The sequence below is a fragment of the Python bivittatus genome, unplaced genomic scaffold, assembly GCF_059951505.1.
Source record: "Python bivittatus isolate LINGU-HERP-01145 unplaced genomic scaffold, Pbiv_v1 ctg000070_np1212, whole genome shotgun sequence".
NCBI classification, from domain to species: domain Eukaryota; kingdom Metazoa; phylum Chordata; class Lepidosauria; order Squamata; family Pythonidae; genus Python; species Python bivittatus.
In genome coordinates, this window is record NW_028277034.1 from 11428462 (window position 1) to 11447440 (window position 18979).

The following is an 18979-nucleotide window of genomic DNA, read 5'->3' on the forward strand; positions in this document are numbered from 1 at the left end:
CTAATTCAGAGCATTGTCATGTTGGCCAAAGCTAGAAAAACAGTAACAGCTCATAATGGGCATTTTACTATGCTTTATGCTATTCAACTGAGGTATAGCTGATCAATGAAGCAGAAGTTCTCATGGATACAGGTTACTCAATAAAAAGAACAATGGGTACTATAATATCTTAAGAGAGAATTGAATGCTAACTGAAATGTGACTGGGAATGGTACATTTTGGCTGCTCTTCCTTCTAGACGTTATCTGAAAGATGCTGAAATATCAGATCCAGGCTTTGTTATGTATATTTTATATTTGTAATATGTACATTAGAGAGTTTAATGAATATAACAGCATAAATAAGAACACCAGCAAAAGTATATGAACATTTCCAAAGTATTGGGACACTTCCCCTTTTCTTGCTCCTACGGAATAGACTCTTAGATAAACCAGAAATATACTAGAACATATAATAAATAATACCATTTGAGAACTGTTCTTCAACAGCACAAAACCTGATGGGCTTGCACTTATAAGACTGATCCTTTTAAAATGGCACCTTATAATTGGCTGCTTGAAGCTGTTCATATGTATTCTTCAGTTAAATACTATCAAGCTAGTGGGAGTGCTAGTGAACTCAATGCTATTTACAGTATAAATAATCCTCATATTTTGAGCTGCAAGCATCATGACCAGCTGATATTTTCTTTCCTCAGGACCAGCTGTTCCCTAGGAGTGTCTGGCTGGAGCCATATGATCTTAGCAACATATTTCAGAGCTGTTTCTAAACACTGACAGACTCTTGTGCAGCAATGACTGTTGTAGAGGAAAATCGACCTTTTGCCCAACAATTATCCAATGTCTACTTTACCATACTTTCACTTTTCTGCTTTAAACTTTTTGTAAAAATCAGCCTTGCAATACTCAGTCATTTCTATATTGTAAAGGGGAATCGTAAAGAGGCAGCAAGAATAGCTGCTGAGTTTTATGGAATTCCTCAAGGACAAGGTATGCTTCTTTCTATTACTTGTTACTGAACTGCTAGGTTTATAAAAATACCTTGTTAAACATTTGTTTTCCATATTATCTATGTTGATTTTTGCTATCTGCATTCTTTCATTTGGTTTTTACACTAAGCAATATCGGTTGTTTTCGTGCACTCTCCTGCTCCTGACATGCATAGCAGACCATTTAATAGGAAAGAACATTAATTAAAATTGATGGAATCTAATATTTCTATTATTTCTGAATTGTAAAAAATGTATTAATTAACCTTCTGTAACATATATTAACAATTGGCATTCATCAAGTTTCCAAAATATATGCTACTCAATGTCAATTTATAGTACATTAATATCCTTGATTATTTATATCAAAAGAGTAGATAGAAACATATCTAATTCATAGTAATTCTGATGACAATCTAAGCATGATTTTGATCCATTTTTAAAATATCAGACATTCACAATATATATAGGTATATGCAATTGTTACATATAGCAATTCCAAAATTTCATATGTTATAAGCTAAATTACTTCAAGCCAGAGACATCTGTAATTCAAGCAGCTTCTCTTCAGTTAATATCCAGCTCAAGTTTGATTTCTGTATAGTAAGCAATACTGCAATCTTTCAGAATTATTAGTAAAGGCTGAATTTTATGTAGAAAAGCCAATTATTTCATTCCAATAAATGGCTATATAGTTTTATATTAGATTTATAGACACATTTTTGACAGTCTCCTCTCCCAGAACTGTACCTAGATTCTCAATATGTAAGAAATAGTAAGTGCTTGGTTTTGTTTTCCTCATCCCTTTTTCCTTCTGGGTCATGTATTTTAGATGGGCAAGGACTTTCCTTTTTTCATTGTTTCTACATAAACTGCTCTGAAAGCATTCTAAGTTAAGGTTGATTTTATGTTATCATCACTGAAGAGAAGCTTAAAGATTTCAGTTTTTTCTATGACAAAGTAGGATCTAGTAGTGTTTATGGAGCTATGGATTATCTCTGCCCTAAAAATAATTTGATGTGGGAGCCATTCAAAATCACAATTATCACAACAATCCACCATTCCAAACTATACATGTTATTTTTTAATAACAAGTGGGAATCCTGAATACCCAAGCCACAGGTTGTTGGGTTTTGGAGATGCAAAACTTTATCCTCAGAAAGAAATATTATCCATTTCACTATGACTTATTGTCTAAAGATTATATATACTATGAATTGTGTATATATATATATATATATATATATATATATATATATATATATATACACACACATACACACACACACACATACATACATACATACATACATACAGTTTATAAGACTAAGGCCATGTGTAATGCAAGTCAAATAATTCAGCCAATTTGCCCGAACCTGAAAAGCTAAGCAGGTTGGAGCTGATAGGTATTTGGATGGGGCACCACTAGGAAATTTTAGGGCTATAGGCTAGACTGTAAGCTAAAGATCTTGAAAAACTGCCATGGCAAACCACTTCCTTATCAACTACCTGGATGCGTGTTTGAAATGAGGAGTCAAGCCTACTAGATAAACCAATGTAAATATAAATATATTTTTGTCTGTTGTGTTAAAATTCTCTTATGATTTAATTATATAACAGAAATTAGAAATAATGTTTCAAATGTATTAATAATCTATGTGTTCAAATCAGATCTGGCAAGTGTACAGCATAATGATTAAAGTAGCAAGATTCTAATTTCTAAAAAAACCAAATACTCAGCAGTCCAAAACATAAATATATAAATAGCCTAATTAGTTTTAAAAATGAGTGGAATATATAAGATTTTATTTAATATTTGTGTGACAGTGAACTTCTTCTCCATATATTTGTCTTCAAGGCGCTGCTTTGAAATGAAACATATTGAAGGTTCTTATGAACAATGTTGCATGAGAACCGGAAAAGGTCTTTCTAGTGTCAGTTCATGGGAATGCCCAAAGACAAGTCATTAAAATTTACCAGTTCTAAATAACATTTTTAAACCTCTGTCTCTATAGGAATAATTCTAAAAAATTCTACCTGTTACTATATACAGTGGTACCTCTACTTATGAATGCCCCTACTTACGAAAGATATGATCAGCTTTGGCCCCCAAAATTTACCTCTACTTACAAACTCGCCTCGACTTACGAGCCATTTTCCGCCTGTGCCACGTGGTCCACAGCCATTTTTCCACCCGTGCCACATGGTCCGCGGCCATTTTCCACCCATTCCACGTGGTCCACGGCCATTTTTACGCCCATTCCACGTGGTCCACGGCCATTTTCTGCCCGTTCCACGTGGTCCACGGCCATTTTTCCGTCCGTTCCACGTGGTCCGCGGCCATTTTCCGCCCGTTCCACGTGGTCCGCGGCCATTTTCCGCCCGTTCCACGTGGTCCGCGGCCATTTTTCTGCCTGTTCCACATGGTCCGCGGCCGTTTTTCCGCCCCTGACACGTGGTCCGCGGCCATTTTTCTGCCCTGACGCGTGGTCAGTGGCCGTTTTTCCGCCCCTGACGCGTGGTCCGCGGACGCCGGAATGGATTAACAGTAATTACATTGAACCTTATGGGAAAATTTACTTCGACTTGCGGCCAACTCGACTTGTGATCAGAGTCACGGAACGGATTAAGTTCGTAAGTAGAGGTACCACTGTAATAACATAGTGGAAGAGATAATACAAAATACAGCAATAATTAGCAACATTATATGAGGTGGGCGAATGCTGAAATGCTGAGAACATTTTCTTTTGGTAGAATATAATGAATTTATGAACGCTTAATCTTTATGAAAAGATTCCCAATAGCAATATCAAATCAGGGAGAAATTCTATATCACCCATCCCAGATTTAACTCACTGATTACTCTGAAGCTTTGTATCTCCCACTGGTAATACATCATCATAGAATGAATCCTTCGTTTAATTCTCAGAATATTGTTTTGTATACAATAGATGTATAGTTGTCCTCAATGTTGCAAGAATGAATCTGTATGTCTATTTTATAATCAACACTCCTAGTTTAAAAATACAGATTTATAGCATGCAAAAATACTATTTATGGACCAGGAAATAATATTTATAAGGCTATGGAAAATGATGATTCAGAGATTTGGTTTGAAACTGCATTGATTTAATGTTACTTCTGAAGCAAAACAGAATGTCACACTAAATTATCAAACTAAAGCCTTGAATCAAGTTGGTTCAGCTTCCGTAAAAGATTTGAACTAGATCAAACTGAACAGAATAAATCTTACTTATATCCGAGTCAATCTAGATACCCCTAGAGAAACAGAAGTTAATTTTTTAAATGAGTTTATTGTAGGCTGCTTGGACAGGCAGAAAATATGGATGAGGCCTTTATCTGTTAGATCATCAAACTTTCAAAGAGGCATATGATTGTGACAATGGAAGGTTTCAAATTTCCTGCTGGAAATTAACTCTACAAGACTCAGAGGTTCAATAATTCCTATCCTTCCTTACCGACAACTTAATTTGTCAGAAGATAGAAGAAGAAACAAGAGGGTCTGCTATTTTTTGGTTGACAAAGTGAAGGTGATTGGAACCTTGAGAGAAAGTGACCATGTTATCCTTCAATTTATGATATCAAGGGAAGAGGAAGAGAGAAAAATCAGAATTGTAAACTGGATTTCAGAAGAGGAGATTTTGATAGAGGAAAGGTATGTGAGATCCAGTGACTTGAAATCCTGAAAGAGAAAAGTATCCAGGAAGAATGGGAACTCCTGTGAGATGAGATACTGAAATTGCAGTCACAGACAATTTCTACTAGAAAAGAAAAATGGGAGACATCTGAACAGACCAGTGTGAATACACACAGAACTTCCTAAAATACCCCCCCCCCCAAAAAAAAGACAAACATACAAGAAATAGGAGGAGGGGAGAATAACCAAGAAATTGTATAGGGTAGTTATTAAACATGGCAGGGATTGTGTCAGAAAGAGCTGTGGCTTGTGAGAAATGATAACAACAGCAGCAAGGTTTTTGAGTATGTCAGAAACAAATGGAAAGTCAAGGTGTAGGTTTTCTACAAGGAGAAAGGGATGAATTGAGGACAGGTGGTGACAAGAATGCAAAAAGTCTTAGATTTGGTGCCTGTTTTCTCTCAGAAGGGAAATGAAGCTTTAGCTGGCCATGGTTGTGCCACTAATGGAAGAAGGGAACTGCAACTTAGGATAAGCAAGAAAAGGATAAAAGAACACTTAGATAATTTAAATTCATTCAAATTTCCAGGGCGAGTTATATCCTAGGATACCAGCAGAGATGATCACAAAACTGCTAGCTGTAATCTTTAAGAACTCTTGGAAATTTGATGACTCTAGAGGAGTAGAGGAAAGCAAATAATGTCCCTATCTTTAAAAAAAAAAAAAAAGGGAAGAAGGAGGACTTGGGAAATTACAGACTTGTCAGTTTGATGTCTGTACTGAGAAAAATCCTCCAGCAGATCATTAAACATTTGCGAACACTAGGTTAGGAATGCAATAGTTAACAAGAACTATGTGTGTCACAAACAGGACATGCCAGACTACCTTTATCTCCTTTTTTGATAGTTACTAGCTTAATAGATTGTGAACATACTCTATTGTGACCTCAGTAAAACATTCAACAAAGTCTCTCACATCCTCATTAATAAAATGATAAAAATAATGGCCTAAATCATACCAGTGTTAGATGGATTCATAATTGATTGAATGACTGGAACCAGAGAGTACTCATAAATGGATCAACATCAGCTTGGAGAGTAGTACTCAGTGGAGTGCTGCGAGGCTCTATCCTGTGCTCTGTGCTGTTCAACATTTATTTCAACATTAATGACCGAATGAAGGAATTTAGAAGATGACTATCAAATTTGGAAAAGATATAAAACTCAAAGGAGTAGCTAACACTCCAGAAGAGAAATAAAAGATTTTTAAAAATATCTAGGCAAATTTGAACAGCGCACCAAAATAAACAGCATGAAATTTAACAGGGAGAAATGTAAAGTTCTGCACCTGGGGAGAAAAGAAATGAATAAATATAGGATGGGGGAGACCTGGTTTGGCAGTAATACATGTGGAAAGTATCTGGATACTCTAGTAGTTATCAGCTGAATGTGAGCCACCAAAGTGATGTAGCTGCTAAAAGGGTAAACACTATTTTGGGATGTATTAACAGCAGCGTAGACTCCATCTCACAGGAGATAATTGCCCCACTCTATTCTGCCTTGGTTAGGCTCCACTTGGAATGCTGTGTCCAATTCTGGGCAACACAGTCTAAAAAGGACATGAACAGTGTAGCAAAATGTAAAGGATGTCTACCAAGATGGGAAGAGGCTGGAAACTAAGTAGTATGAGGAAAGGTTAGAGAAACTGGATATGTTTAGCCTGCAAAAGACTCAGAGGAAACATTTTAGTCTTCTGGTATCTAAAGGACTGTCATATGGAGGGAGTGTTGCCCTTAAGGAGCAGAACCAATATGTTAGAACTAAAGGGAAATAAATTCAGGTTGATATTAGAGAACTTTCTGATGTTAAGAGTTGTTAACTCTTAATCAAATATGTTAATCAAATATGTTGCTTCATGAAGTGCTATAGTCCCCATCACTTGAGAACTTTGAAAAGAGGTTGGTTAACCATCTGTCTGAAATGCTTAGTGGATCTGTACTGAGCAGTAGGTTGGATTAGATGGCCTCCTTTCAAATCTGTGGTTTATGATCCTGGTATTTCCTCCCATCTAGTAGAGCTACCAGAATTAGGTGGCAAATATCCAGACTAAAAAACCACATTCTTTGGTACCATCTAGTGGTCATCTGGATTTTTGCAGCCCAGATCTGGTAGCCCTTCATACTCAGTGCAATTATGATAATTACACGTAAGGAGTTTGGATAAGTGTTAACAGCATAATGAATAGTACCTGTGATATCTCAAGTGATTAGTGGTATAATTCTCCCATTCCCTCCCCCGCCCCGCCATTTTAAAAACAGCTGAATGCCTTATGATACCACTGTGATGTACTCATCTGCTAAAAAAAATGTACAAATGCTTGTCCACCATCACTACTTTTGCACAACAATGTCACACTTTACTGTGAATTCTTTGTATCTTGAAAAAGTATATTCCTGTTACATAAGGTTTACATTTATTTCGGTTCAGCTGAGGTACTTCTCGCAACAATTTTTACAATGAGTCTGGTAATAATTCTAGTCTGGTGATAACGCTAGGCTGAAAAATTGAGCTGGTTGATCTCTAGGGTGACAAAGAGAGACTGATTACTCCACTATTAAAATGATTAGACTGGTTGCCAGTTTGCTTTGAGGCAAAATATAAATAATTACCTTGAAAGCCCTTAGAGGTCTCCATCCAAATCACCTCAGAGAGTACCTTCTTCTATACAATCACCACCACTCATTAAGGCCTTTGAGGGAGATCTGCTTATAGCTGCTGTTTGAGCTTCTGTGACTTCTCTATCGAAATAAGAGGTCTAAGATCTTTGGTGACCTATAAGAAAATCCTAAACTTGCATTACTTTGACTAATCTCTTAATTATGGGACTGAACATAACAAAATATATTGTCAGGGGGGCCCTCAGATCCCAGTAATTTCATCAAAATTACAAGTGTTATGTAATTTATCATAACAAAGTGTTATGATGCAAGCTTTTCTGCTTTCATATGTGTGTGTGACATCACAACACATGTAAAAAAGGGGTGGAGCTTGCAACACTATTTTCATCATTCCCCATAGAACCCTTCCAAATAATTTTAAATTATCTTCAGTTTGGTAGACAAAACTTCAAACATTCTGGTTGCTCTAGTTCCAGCCAAAACACAATCCAAAGGGATCTCAAACTGATTGTATGGATGAGCAGAGCAAGGCCGGTCATGTTGAAGTTCTTTCTTCGGAGTCCTTGGGGTTCTCTGAGCTTGGTTGTTTTCTTGCAAACATTTCGTTACCCAGCTAGGTAACATCTGCAGTGCTAGAATGTTCTTTCTTCTCCTGTGCATGACTGGCCATCACCTGCTTTTCAAACCCTTCTGTTTATTTTAGCATAAGTTTGTTTTCCTTTCTCCAGATAACAAGCACTGTTATAGGACTTGAATTTACTTGGATTTAACACCTGAGGATTTTTGTTATGGGTGGGAAAATATTGTCTGGATCCTAGAGTGATCTTCTAAAAAAGTAGGATAGAACTAGAGCAGTTTCTTGGAGGTAAGTCTATCTTGTATTCCTGCTGCACAAGAATCAGGATTACAAAAAATAATAGGCTAATTCTCTGATATTGTCAGATCCTGCTTATTATTTCAAAAATGGCAGGTGTAAGAACATGCAGTTCCAACAGCACTTGTGCAGTCTGACATTCCGGTCATGTCCAAGTTTACTGTGTTAGCTAGTGAAAAGTTGTGGCTGAACAACAATATGAAAAATAAAAGTGAACAACAGACTTGCCAACTTGATTATTGATGGAAAATTTAATATAGCACATACACAAACTGGTCACAAGCTCTTAAATATATTGATAATATCATGAGTTCTTAACAATCAAGAACATTAGCAAATATCAAAGAACGGTGAATATTCCGCCATTTAAAATGAATCTACACAAAACTCATATATATACACACACACATACATACAACATGCTTTCTTGAACATATTTAAAAATTATGGGAAGAAGATATGGGCTTATGGAACTCCTTGTGGTATAACACTTCCCTCAAATCTATTTTAACAAATTATCAGGAATTGATTATAACAATAATTTATAAGAAGTTCTTTAAATTGCATGATACTAGTCTTTCTACACATAAATATTGAATATGGAAGTTTACAGTGTTCTATATTTTTTAAAATTACACATGTACTTCTATATTCACAAGCTTTATTTTTCCCTAACATTGTTATAGTGTGATTTTTTTCCTGTTCCTTTTTTAAATTTATTTACCGTTTTTTGTTCATGTATTGTTTTGGAACGCAGCAGGGAGGAAAAGTAAGCTCTAAACTCTGGCCAAGCTTTTCCCAACATGGTAATTTCATATCAGGAAAAGTAAATGAACAGAGATATGCCAAGAAAGACTGGGAAATTCAGACTAATTGTTGAATCTGATGTGGAAGGAAAAATGTTTACCTTTCTTCCTTTATTTTTTAAAAAAGTGAATGTCTTAGAGGAAAGGAAACTTAAAAGTCTTTCTCAAATCTAGATTTTTTGTCACAGGGGCTTAGAAGTATTAAAATATTGAAGTGTTCTTTTAAAGAATTAGGTTTGCCCTCCCTACCATTTTTCCCCTTTATGGTCATTCCCAATTATCTGACCCTTCAGCTCTAGAAATATGTAGCAGTCCATATTTTTAGGTATGTTATCTGAAGAACTTGGCTGCATTCATACAGTTATGGGTAATAAATGTTTTCATAGTACACTGTTTAATAATTGCAACTGATAATGTCACTCAACAACAGCTGTTTGGAGAAGGAAAATAGTACAACATGTTTTCTCAATTCACATTCCAGAAGGATCAGGGTTCTATTAATAAAAACAATAGAGACTCACCCTAGCTTTCTAGGTACAATAACCTTGGTTGCTTGAAAGGAATGCAACATAGACTATTCAACTCAATACATGTAATACTAAGGATTCAACATATTATTTTTTCTCAAACTGTGATGAACTGTTGAGCCACTAAATTATAGGTATGCTAAATGATGTATGTGAACCAAGTGCCTAAGAAATGTGTTTTGCTATAATATCTTGATTATCACCTCTTTCTTTGGTTGTTGGCTTGTTTTCTTGATTTTATTATTGTATCATTTATTTGTTGCATTTACATGCCACCTTTCCCCCAAGAAGTCCAAAATGTGCATACTGTACTATCCCTCCAGTTTTATCCTCATTTCACAGTTTTATCCTGTGAAATGGATTAGGTTGCAAGATACAGATTGGCTCAAATTATCCAGTGAACTTTATTTGAAGCCAGTACAACTATCACATTACACTATGCTCTTTTATATCAAGAGCTCAAACCCATGGACAAAGTAATTAAATACCTTTTACCTTCAAAGGCTTCATACATACTCCCTCAGCTGCAATAGTTATATACGAGTGCCCTTGTCTTTCCTTTGCTGCTACTCATGTAAGCTCAACTTCCACTGCATGTATTGCATGCAGAGACAAGGCCTTTGAACACTGCAGTGTGTAGGGCTGTCAGCCTCTGAAGGACATTCTAGAACAGTGTTTTCCAACCTTGGCAACCTCTAGATGTGTGGACTACATCTCCCAGAATTCTCATCAATGGCCATGCTGGCTGTGGAATTCTGGGATTTGAAGTCCACACACCTGGAAATTGCTAAGATTGGGAAACAGTGTTCTAGAAGCTGAGAAAGCCCTCATGAAGCCTGATAACATTAAAAGTAGCATTCAGCGCTTGGGAGTAGAGCCTTCGACTCAGGGCAAAGCAGAACTGTTTTAGATTGTATGTTCATCAGCATAGAACTATTCCATATGTTTACAAGTCTTTTCCTTTCACTAAGTAATATATTCTTCCAAAATATTAGGACACACAAATCATTCTTCAAAAATCCAGACTGAAGTATAAAACAAAAATTCAAAGTAAATTACTGCATGAAATCCACATAACATGCATGTCATAGGAGGGTTATATTTAAATCTGATAGGAAACCAGCTTTGTCAGGCATTACTGATACCCATTATTCATCCCAGAACAAATCCATTAGCCCAGTGTTTCTCAGCTGTAAGATATGTGGACATGCTGGCTAGGGAATTCTGAAAGTTGAAGTTCACACATCTTAAATTTGCCAAGGCTGAGAAACACTGCATTAGGCAGACATAGGAAAAGGAAGTGAGCGCCACTCTATTGGCACTACTAGGAACCTGCAGTTTTGAGGTCCTCTTCCATCTTAGCTATTTCCTTTCTCATCATGGTAAGACCAACCACTGAAAGCACTGGAATTACAGCATTAGAATTATAGCCAGCTGTTGTAAATTTTACCACAACATTGAGAATTCATACAGGAGTGTTTTTGTTTTTTTCTCCCTAGTTCTGTTTTCCTTTTTGTTGTTATCTCTCTTAAGATTTTAAATCTGTTTGTAATAGCGATCTCTACCTAGGCAAGTCCCTAGAGGTTCCTATTAGATCAGAACATGGGCACAAATGACTGTATCCTAGTATGTTCTACCTCTAGGAAGGAAGCCCAAGAGATACAGTTGGTTGTATAGCTCGCGAAAACACAACTCCCTGCTCCTCCTCCCCCCACCCCAAGGTACAGTCAGGAAAGAGGAGCTTGCTAGATACTTCTCTTGAGTCTTTCTGGGAGCAACGAGGTAGTGGGAAGAAAAACAGGGGCCACTCCAAGATGGAGTGGTTGAATACATTCAATCTATTCAGGCTTCCATATGTAGTAAGTAACCAGTCAGAAAGTGTGTTAATTCATGTTAGGTAATTTTGGATACACACAAAGCCTTCTCTGATTCATTTCACAGCTATTTTTCCAGAAGCTCAGTCTCCATTCTTGAGGGAGCTACCCATAGTCCTTTATTTACCCTGCTGTTGAATTCCAAACCCTTTTCTGTAAATCCAGCTCCCATCTGTATTTTTCTCTGCTGCTGTATGTTTTCTAATAAAGCAAATACTATTTTAAAAGCACCATTTTGGTCCCAGTTTGTGTCTTGGAGTTTATAATGTGGTAAGATGATTAGGACAGCTAAGACTTTTAAACAGACAATTGTTATGCCAGGTCGTGCCCAGGAGGGTATCATCTGGCCACATCTATCAAATGTTGTACGCCTCCCCAGATTAACTGGGTTGCTGAGTTTAAACTGCCATTTAGTTTTTTCTTTCTTTCCTTTTTTATATAACAGAAGGCATTTTCCATATTTTATTCTTCCTGCTACCTCCCTGGCTTGAGTGGAGGCAGAGAAGGTGGTGCAGTAAAAACTTGTGAAAACAATATTACCTGTATTACCTCAGGCTGTCCTGGTTGCATGGGACTAGCCTGGTGGTAAATGAAATCCTTATATTTGTCTATTAATTTGTAACTGCTTTAGAACTAAGTGTACAGTATAAATGCTTTAAATAAACAAGCAATTCGCCTCAAGCCCTATGAACAATGCAATTGTATGCCACATATTCACACTAAGCATTAAGTGTATATTTGAGAAGAATGGAGGGCAGAAGGAAGATTGGAATCTACTAGTAGATTTCTGAGTTATTTGAACTAGATTACCCATTATTACTGATTCCTGGTTGTTCTAAATATAGCAAATAAACTTCACCCTGTATGCTGTAATGAAAAGTACGTGCAGGAAAACTAGAAGGGAGTGTTTATACGAAACAGCTACAGACATATTCTGATATAGAAAATTCCTAGGCTATGATGCACTTCAGAGGTGCCATATTCCTTAATTTTAAGCTTTTCTTTCTAAAACACTATCCTGACCTCAGCTCTGGCTGATGGATTGTAGAAAAAAATTGAATTTAACACCTTGAAGTCTGTCTACCTATTCTAAAAAACATTTATTCATTTTCAATATGGTGAAAAATGGGTTTTTAGACTTACTTTCAAAACAGCAATTCCTTTACAAAGAGTATTTTGTAACACACATATGGCTCTGCTAAGTAGGACAGAAGTGGATTGCTAAGCCATACAAGGTGGAGAGCAGGCAAATAGCTCTGGTGATTGGCTGGCTCGGGCAAGTAGGGCATGTCTGTCAAGCAGCCCAGTTTCTGAAGCTTTCCCTGCTGATCATTCCTTCCTTCACCCTCATCTGGAGTCAATGACAGTGACTTTACCATTCACCAGTACTCCATTGAGAAATGGGAGAATTTGGAATTGTGGCGTAGAAATCATTGCCGTTAATTTGAATTAGTCTCTTCTAAAGTTAGCATTGCAAATATACATATATCCTTCAAGTCCCTCTGGCCATCCTGGATAAACATGTACTTTAAAATGTATTTTAAATACATGTAATATTTGAGATGGGCAGAAAACCAGACAATGGCGAGAAAATCTACATGCCAGTAGTTTTCAGCTAGTTGGCAACTGTTCTAGTGGCAACTTAAAGGAATAGCAGCAACAACTTCAGGAGAAAGGATAATGGATCCATCCTTCTCAGCTTGCAAATGTGTACATATACATACTATCTTCTATACACTTTCTACAAACATGTACTTAGATGGGGATGTAATCCCATTTTTTCAAAGGATATTTGGGATGAGATAGGTCTTATTAGTGTCATCATGGGACAGTGTTTCTAGCACAGCTTTGAATAAACATCCAAGAGTATCTTCCATTGAAATAATGTAAACAGACCCAAGTCATAGCTAAGCTGATTCTTTCTTACTTTATAAATAGAACATGCCAATGCAATCTTTTCTTTCCCTCCCTCTAGCTGCCTGTTCTGCTAGTAAATGTTGCTGAATGGGTTTAACTGTAGTGACTGTTCTACAGGAAGCTATTCTGTAACAAGAACAGCCAGAATGTCAAGGAAGAAGGAAATTAGTTAGCAGATTATGAATGTTCTGCAGGGAAAAGCGTTGATGACATAGAGGCCTTGGCAGGAGTTTAAAAAAATGTCCACAGATGCTGTGGTTGAGAGGAGCAGCATTAAACAGAGTCTCTCAAAGAGAAACCTAGAATGCACAGAGGAGCGTCCTGTGAAACGGAAAGCTAACTGGGGTATTCTCACCAGTCAAGGTTAGTAAACTCATTATTTCAGCAGCTCATAGGGCACTGGCATTTGCTGACATGCCCACTTTTTTGGTAAGACTCAACTGGCACAGTTTCTTAAACTAAAATCTCAGTGTAAATATGAATTTATATTGTGTGTGTATTTTTAATAGACAGTATTGAAAAACAAGCTATGTACATTTTGTATGATGTTTTTGCAATATGCAAAATGTGTATGTATGCATGTGTGTGAGTTTATGAATGTATGTGTGTGTATTAATATAATATAATATAATATAATATAATATAATATAATATAATATAATATAATATAATAAATATAAATATAAATATAGCTAAGCAAAAGCCAATGTTGCTAAATATCAACGATTATTTACAGGGAGGAAGGGTAGAGAATGTTTATATGTGAATAATATAAAGATACATATTCATGTGCAAATGAACAAGAACTACAGGTAAATATAATTGCAGAAGTGAGTTAATATATAATGTACATATTTGTCTTCAAAAACGTGTAAAATATTCTTACAACACGAAGGAGCTTTGAAACCTCTTATAAATAATACATCTTGCATTCCTATTGCTTATATGTTTACCAACAGCAATAAATCAATAAGCTCCACCTGCTTCTATCTGACAATCCAACTGATTGGATTCAAGTGGTATTCTGAAATTCTATAATCATTATCCAGATATAAAGATTCATTTATTATAGACTTTGTTTCATTTTGGATTCAAACCAGATATGATGTTAACCACATATCTGAATGATTTTATTTTAAGAGCAGCTTTTGATTCAGAGAAGTATTATTCTGCAAAGGGAGACAGCTTTAACTCTTTCCCTTATGACATTTTCTTAATAGAAATCTTCCTTACAATCATCAATCTGCTATTTAAGGCACTACTTTTTTCTCAATAAAGCAAAGACTATTTCTAAGAAACACTCCATTCACCATCCAGAATAGAAATATATTTAATTTAGAGATCACATTTATTTTGTACTTAATGGCATTAATATGGATATTTCTTTGCATCCAAAGGTTAGAATTGCACAAATTCACCTGGAATCTCACTGAACTCAAATGGTATTACGTCTTGATATTTATAGAATTGCATTGTAATTTATTCATGTCTTAGATAAAAGAAATGTTTTTAATACTTTACATTATCACTGTATTCATGATTAAGAGGATGTAGAAAAACATGTTTTCATTTTAAAACTATTTATTCACTTCAGTAAGTTGATGGAGGAAATAAAAGCTATTGTTCAAGAATATCATGAGATTTGGAGTTGAATAAACTGAATAATAAGGTAATAAAAAGACACTGAATTTTCCTTCAGCCAGAGTTTAAAGGTTGGGGAGAAGCTGAATGCACAGATTCTTCCTCCATTCCTTCCAATATTAAACCATGATTGCAAAATACAATTTGATCCCAATCTGCAATCTTTGTTTTGGAGGGATTACTCAAACCATAGTTTCCCAGCTGGGGATCTTGGTCATGTACAGTACTGTCCAACCTGCTGTCCAGCAGAATCCCTTCCTGAGCTCCCTGATCTTGTCTCTGGGCTGATGTTGGAGTCCCCATTACTACTAGTGTTGGGGGCTTTTAACCTCCATGCCCCAAGGGTAGCACCTGGGAAAGCTTAGGAGTTAATTGTTTTCATGGCAACCATGAGCATGTCCAAAGTAATCACTGGTCCAATGCACACAGATGGATGCATGGTAAACCTCATCATTATCTCAGAGCAGTTGATGTGTGATCTGAAGATGGAGGACATTATTCTGAGACCTTTGCCATGATCAGATCACTTCCAACCTGAGTTTACATTTGTCATCTTCCAGGACTTCCTTGGGAGGCTGCAATAACTAAGATGGTCTGCCCTAGTCCAGCAGAAGAGGGCGCATGGAGGCTGCGTTCTTAGTGGCTATCTCCTCCTTTGGGATAGTCTAATCCTGAAGTGAGAATAGTCCCCAGTCTTACAGTATGGCCTTCCAGAGAATGGCTAAGGGATGGCTTTTCTGGAAGGCTTTTGTAGGAGCTTGAGCAAGATCTGTGTCAATATGGAGATATTGTTTATTATTGTTTAAGGGTGTATTTGTTTTTATGCCAATCTTGGGGGACACCTTGTTTTCTGAGGAGCTCCAAGAGATGAAGCACCGGAAGCGATGCCTGGAGCATCATTACACAGAGTGAATCCAACCAAACACAAGTAAGAGCCCATATTTGGGCCTACAACATGGGGAAAAGGGCAGCAAAATGCCTTTATTTCTCCACCCTTATTGCATCCTTCAATAACTGCCCAGGGGCCCTGTTTAAGGTGATCCATTCCCTGCTGGGGGAAGATGGGCCTCAGTACCTTCTACAGGGCTGTGGTGAGGAACATTCACACTGTTTGGCAGGTGAGGTCATTTGAATTCACTTGGACTTGGACTTGGACTAGGCAGAACTAAATGAGTTGCCTTGGGCACAATCTTGTGATGTTATCTGGACTCAGTTTGATTCCGTGACTTGTGATGAAGTGGATAAGGTCCTTCCAACTGTAAGTTCAGTCATCTGTTTGTTAGATCCTGGCCCCTCCTGGGTTAAGTGGCCCGGGAGGTGACCAGTGGGTTGGTACATGTGATGGTATCACCTTGAGGGAGAGGATGGTTTTTCTGGCTTTGAAGAAGGTAAAGGTGCACCCCCTTCTCAAGAGGCCATCACTGGACCCTTATCTAGAGCAGTTGTCCAGTATCCAACCTTCCCTTTGTAGGGAAGGTTGTAAAGAAGGTGGTCAGGTAACAGTTGCAGAGGACCTTCAATGAAATGGATTATCTGGACCACTGCAGGAGTTGGGAGCGAGGGTGGGGTCACTATGTTGCTCCCAGTCAGTGTTGAAAGAAGGGAGAGATCACACCTGCAGCCACTCACTTGTGGGGTGACTTAGGCTTCAACATTCACCCCTCCTGTTTAACTTCTATATGAAATTGCCGGATGAGGTCATCCATCAGAACGTGGATGACACCCAAATGTACATCTCAACCCTGGACTGTGCCGGTGAAGTTGTCAAAGTACTGACCTGATGTCTCAAGGCTGTTCAGGTTTGGATCAATCCTGATAAAGCCATTCAGGGTTGGCTCAATCCTGACAAGACTGAGTGGCTATGGCTTTTTCCTTCTGCCCCTCCCTGGTTGGGGACATTTTTACCATTGGTCTTGGATGAGATGACACTTCCCCATTCAAGACTGGTATGCAACTTGGGAGTCTTCATGGACTTGCAGCTACTGCTCAAAGGGTAGGTGGCAGCTGTGCCCAGAAGGCCCTTTGCAAAGATTCATCTTGTGTGCCATTTGCAACCTTTCCTTGACTGGGAGGCCCTGCAGACAGTTACTCACACCCTGATCACCTCACAGTTGGATTACTGCAATGCACTCTATGTGGGGCTTCCCTTAAAGACCACCTGGAAGCTATACTGGTTCAAAATGCAGCAGCATGATCAGTAACAGGCACTTGTTGCTATGCCCATGTGTCATGACTGCTATGCAAGCTGCATTGGTTGCCGTCAGCTTCCAGGTGCAGTTCAAGGTGCCGGTTGTCACTTATAAAGTCCTCTGTGGCAAAAGACTTGGTTATTGAGGGACTGCCTATCTCTAGTTGTTTCTGTCTGCCCAGTACATTCAAGCAGAGTGACTGCACTCTAGGACCCCTCAATTAATTGTTATCATCTTGTGAGACCAAAGAAGCATGCCTTGTCTATCACAGCCCCTGACCTCTGGAATAGCATCTTCTGTATGGCCTCAACTCTCCAAGTGTTCTGAAAGTTCCTTAAAGCCTGGCTCTGCTCCCAGACCTGGGGTTAAGGTGTTATGGAGCCCGTCATGTTTTTTTTTTTTTTTAATGTTACTGTTATGGTCCAGTTAAGTCATTTTTTAGTTTCTCTATAGTGTCCAAGTCTGCAGTTTTATAAAGCTTGACATCCTGAAAATTGTCTGGCCTAAGTCTGTTAGAGCTATCCTTACAATTCCAAGACATATTAAGAGCACTGCTCTATGTTTAGAGATGGGCTTGGGATCCATGGAAGCTAGAGCTTGATACTATACTACTTTCCTAACCTTAGCTAAAGTTAACTTCTGGCTCCACTGGTTCTTAGAAAGCACTTTAAAGTAACCTGGTTTTAAAAAGTTATTGCTAAGCTTCACTCACTAGGACTCTTGGTAGACAGCCTCTGCCCATTAGGCTTCAAAAATGCCAGAAGTGTTCTTAAGCAAAATATCTGGCACACTGATTTTCAAACCAGTCTTAGTCTGCAACCTGGCCAAAGTGAAGGCCTGGTGAAACTGCAGAACTGTGATGGTGGAGAGGTAGAAAGCTGCAGTTTCATCAGGCCTTCACTTTGGCCAGGCTGGATGCATTGGTTTCTGCTGTTCTGCTGCGATGATCCAAAAATACTCCCCTATGCCAACTTATATGTTCTCATGAGGATGGTTCAGTTGAATCCTGTAGACACTATGTTCCTTTGTTACTTTCTCTGCAAATGACTTTTCTCCATCCTATCCTAATATGCTATGAAAAATTGCAAATTTATCAAGCATGGGGAGCAATTAAAAAAAAAAAAAGATTATCCTTCAATGTTGGAAACACAGTGCAATCCAAAATGTATAAGCTTGAATCACATATATGTATTCTCACCCGGCCCTCAGACAGCATAATAGAAAGATTTATCAGTATTATTTCATGTAGTCAAGTTGTATGTAAACATTAGTGTGAATGATTTCCTATATGTTTAAAATGTTACCTGGGTAGGGGTGGGGATCTTTTTCTGAGTATTTTTGTAACGTTTTCCTCTTTTCTCATATATTCAAGCAATAAAATAAAAAAAAGAGATTGGATGATTACATATTAACATTCTGAAAGGGCATCGGAAAACAATAGCTCTATCACGTCCATAATGTTTTCTTTATGCTGTTGCAACACGAAGAAGTCAGGTGTCAGAACCTCGCAATCAATTAACCAGCATCTTGGTTAATTGAGCAACTTAGCAACTAGCTAGCTTGCTCAGTTCTGCTTGCTCTGAGCAACTAGCTAGCTTGCTCAGTTCTGCCATAGTAGTAGTGGGGGGGGGGGGCTAGGTGAATAGCAGTTAGAGCAGATGGCCTGTTATCTAGTGTTCAAGAATGCCAAGGTCGTGCTGGTGTGAGAGCAGGAGAAGGCACCAGAAGGACTGAAGGGGAGAAGGGGGGCAAGGAATGAGGGGTTAAGAAAGCATTGGGGCGTATGGGCTTTTCAGTTCCAGCAATCTCTACTATGGACTGTATGTTA

At 37.8% G+C, this 18979-nt stretch overlaps 1 protein-coding gene across 3 annotated transcripts in view; it reads left to right on the forward strand.

The window, feature by feature from the left end:
* The first annotated feature begins 663 nt into the window (after nt 1–663).
* The window catches only part of ASB5 (ankyrin repeat and SOCS box containing 5), a 43324-nt gene continuing 25008 nt past the window's right edge, over nt 664–18979 (forward strand). Inside the window, exon 1 of one of the 3 annotated variants that reach the window (XM_007425722.4) lies at nt 664–989. In XM_007425722.4, the coding sequence (XP_007425784.1) occupies nt 794–989 (196 nt within the window). In that variant the 5' untranslated portion in view covers nt 664–793. Of the gene's footprint in view, nt 990–13399; nt 13685–18979 lie in introns of those variants that run through there. The other 2 variants (XM_007425724.3, XM_007425723.4) reach the window with 2 other exon arrangements.